Source organism: Protomyctophum bolini (genome assembly GCF_963924005.1).
Source record: "Protomyctophum bolini genome assembly, chromosome: 9".
Lineage (NCBI taxonomy): Eukaryota > Metazoa > Chordata > Actinopteri > Myctophiformes > Myctophidae > Protomyctophum > Protomyctophum bolini.
Window position 1 is genome coordinate 43326908 of NC_137870.1, and position 2663 is coordinate 43329570.

The 2663-nt window shown below is 53.8% G+C and overlaps 1 protein-coding gene across 1 annotated transcript; it reads left to right on the forward strand.

Annotated features, from left to right (window-relative positions):
- Positions 1-972: 972 nt before the first annotated feature.
- LOC308321894 (kelch domain-containing protein 3-like) lies at positions 973-2214 on the forward strand (the record flags this gene model as incomplete). Its single annotated transcript, XM_080772989.1, has 1 exon — positions 973-2214. One exon carries the CDS (start codon positions 973-975, stop codon positions 2212-2214), a length of 1242 nt encoding a protein of 413 aa, XP_080629115.1.
- Between the last annotated feature and the right edge of the window lie 449 nt (positions 2215-2663).

Here is a 2663-nt window from a genome sequence, read left to right on the forward strand (position 1 = left end):
TGGATGCTGTGTTCAGCATATGTTGCCAACTAGTGTCACATTTAGAGTTGAGGCTTTGGACGGTTCCTGGACTACTTGTTGTCTCAGTAAGACAGCTCTCCCCCTATCCACAAGGAGGAGCAGTGCACCAAATAATTATGGGAATTGTAGTCCAGGAAGGTAGTGAGACCAGTGTCCATGACATCAGAGACAACAGGCTCACTGCTACAATCTAAAATATCTAAAACCACATATTACACACATAAATACCCCCAGGAAAGTGATCTAAAGCTTCTAAACGTCATTAACATATATTTTTTTGCAAAAAGGGTGAAGTGTCCCTTTAACTGTAGAAGCTGGCCTAAACTGTCTGTCGGTCTGTCTGTGTGTCTGTGTCACGCTGTAACACCACCGGCCCGCCACCAGAGGGTGCAGCTGTATCACACACAAAAAACACACTTAGGGCTTTGGCTATTCTGTGTGGCCAAAGCGCATTGATCACGCCTCCAGGTCTTTAGTTTACTGTGTGTGTGTGTGTGTGTGTGTGTGTGTGTGTGTGTGTGTGTGTGTGTGTGTGTGTGTGTGTTAGTGACACTTGGTGGTCAACAGAACGCTATTTCCGTACTCGGACAGACAGGCCCAGCCAAGGGACACACATTGCTGTCTAAAATATGGAGTTGACTACCCCGATTGGCCAACCCAAATCATCGGCTCTGCGGATTGGCCCAGCTTTGGCATGACGTCACTCACAACATCCAATAAAAGGGGTAACAAGCCAATATTTGACAATCCATTCTGGGGAAGAGTGGACAAGGTAAAGACCAAGTATTAGAAAGCCACTCGTACAGCGGAGTGGTTTTTTACCCCATAACGGTCAGCAGAGCGTCCAGAAAGGTCTTTTGACCTTGCTCAAGATTCAACAAATCCAACGTATAACTTCGATCAACAGCGGTCACTTGTGTGTGTGTGTGTGTGTGTGTGTGTGTGTGAGAAATGCACTGGGTCGTTCATCTGAAGGACGGACCAAAGAAATACGATCATGCTGCCGTGGCCGTGGGACACAGGGTGTTCTCCTTCGGGGGCTACGCTTCGGAGGACCCGGACCAGATCGGCGTGCACGTCTTCAACACGGTGTCTTTGCGCTGGGCGGAGTTGCCCCCGGTGACGACGAACTGCTTCGGGGGGCGGCGTCCCGCCGACGTTCCCTCCATGCGCCGGGGCCACACGGCCGTGCTGATCGACGACACAATCTACATCTGGGGTGGAATCTTAAGCAGCGAGATAGAGGAGGCCGGCGGCGGCAACGTAATCGGGACCAACCCCGATCCCGTCACCACCAGGGGGGGGAAGTGCAACGTGCTTTACGCCTTCGACGTCGCCGCCCACCGATGGTCCAAGCCCCGGGTCTCCGGGGCCGTGCCGGAGGCGAGGTGCCTGCACTCGGCCTGCGCCGCGGGGAAGGCCATGTACGTCTTCGGAGGCTACCAGCAGACCGTCATCAGGTGCACCAGCGACGTCTACAAGTGGGACGCCGCCACCGCGCTCTGGTCCCTGGTCCACAGCAGAGGCGGCAGCCCGGCGCCGGCGTCGTCGTGCCACTCGGCCACCGTCATCGGGACGAAGATGTTCGTGTTCGGCGGAGGTGACGTCAACAAGGTCTACTGCAACGCCGTCAGCGTCTTCGACACGGAGACCAGGTGCTGGCTGAGCACGCCGCCGCCGCCGTCGCCGTCGTCGCCGTCGTCCCCGCAGCTCCTCCCGGAGCGCCGCGGGGAGCACTCGGCCTTCGCCTACAACCGGCAGCTGTACATATTCGGCGGCCGCAACGTGGCGCTGGACCAGGCCATCAATGACCTGTGGCGGTTCTGCCCGCGGACCTTCTCCTGGGAGAAGGTGGAGCCCCGGGGGAAAGGCCCGACGGGCTCCTGGGTGTACATGATGTGCTGCTGCATGGTGGTGGGAGACCGCGTCGTCCTCTTCGGACGCTACCGAGGCCGGTGCATGCCGGAGGTGGACGCGGAGGAGGGCGGCTTCGGAGACGAGGACGAGGTCGAGGCGACCGACGATCTGTACATCCTGGACTTGAGTCCTAGTCTTAAGACGTTGTGCAAGCTGGCGGTCGTTCAGTGCGGCCTGGAGCGGTCTGGGCTCCCAAGCGACATCAGGTGGGAGCTGTCGGCCATGAGTACCAAAAGCAACGTCTTGTCGATACATTTTAAATGTAAAGAGCTTTAGCACAAGTCTGAGGTTGAGCCATGGGTTTTTATGTGTCGTCAAGTCCACTGAATGCTTTTCTTTTCGTGTTGTAATTTTTTTAAATCTATTATTATTAATGACCTCTTAGAATTAGCTTTAATCAGTTGTTTGTTTTGTTCAGTTTCTCTTTACTTTTTTACATTTTTGCTACTATGTTGTTTAAGTTGATCATCCTATTGCGTTTTATGTGTTTTTTCATTTTAGTTTTGCTTTTGTGGATTATGATTTATTAGGTCGGTTGCTTCTCCCAAGTGGGTCTGGGGACCCCCATGGGTCCTTCATGGGGACCCCCAGCGGTCCTTGGGGGTTCCAGGGCACAGTTAGTTAGGACCCCTTATGGGGGTTTATGTAAGAGTTTACAAATGGAACTCATACAAATTCCATTTGTAAGAGTTTACAAATGGAACCAAATGGACCCTTCATGGGGC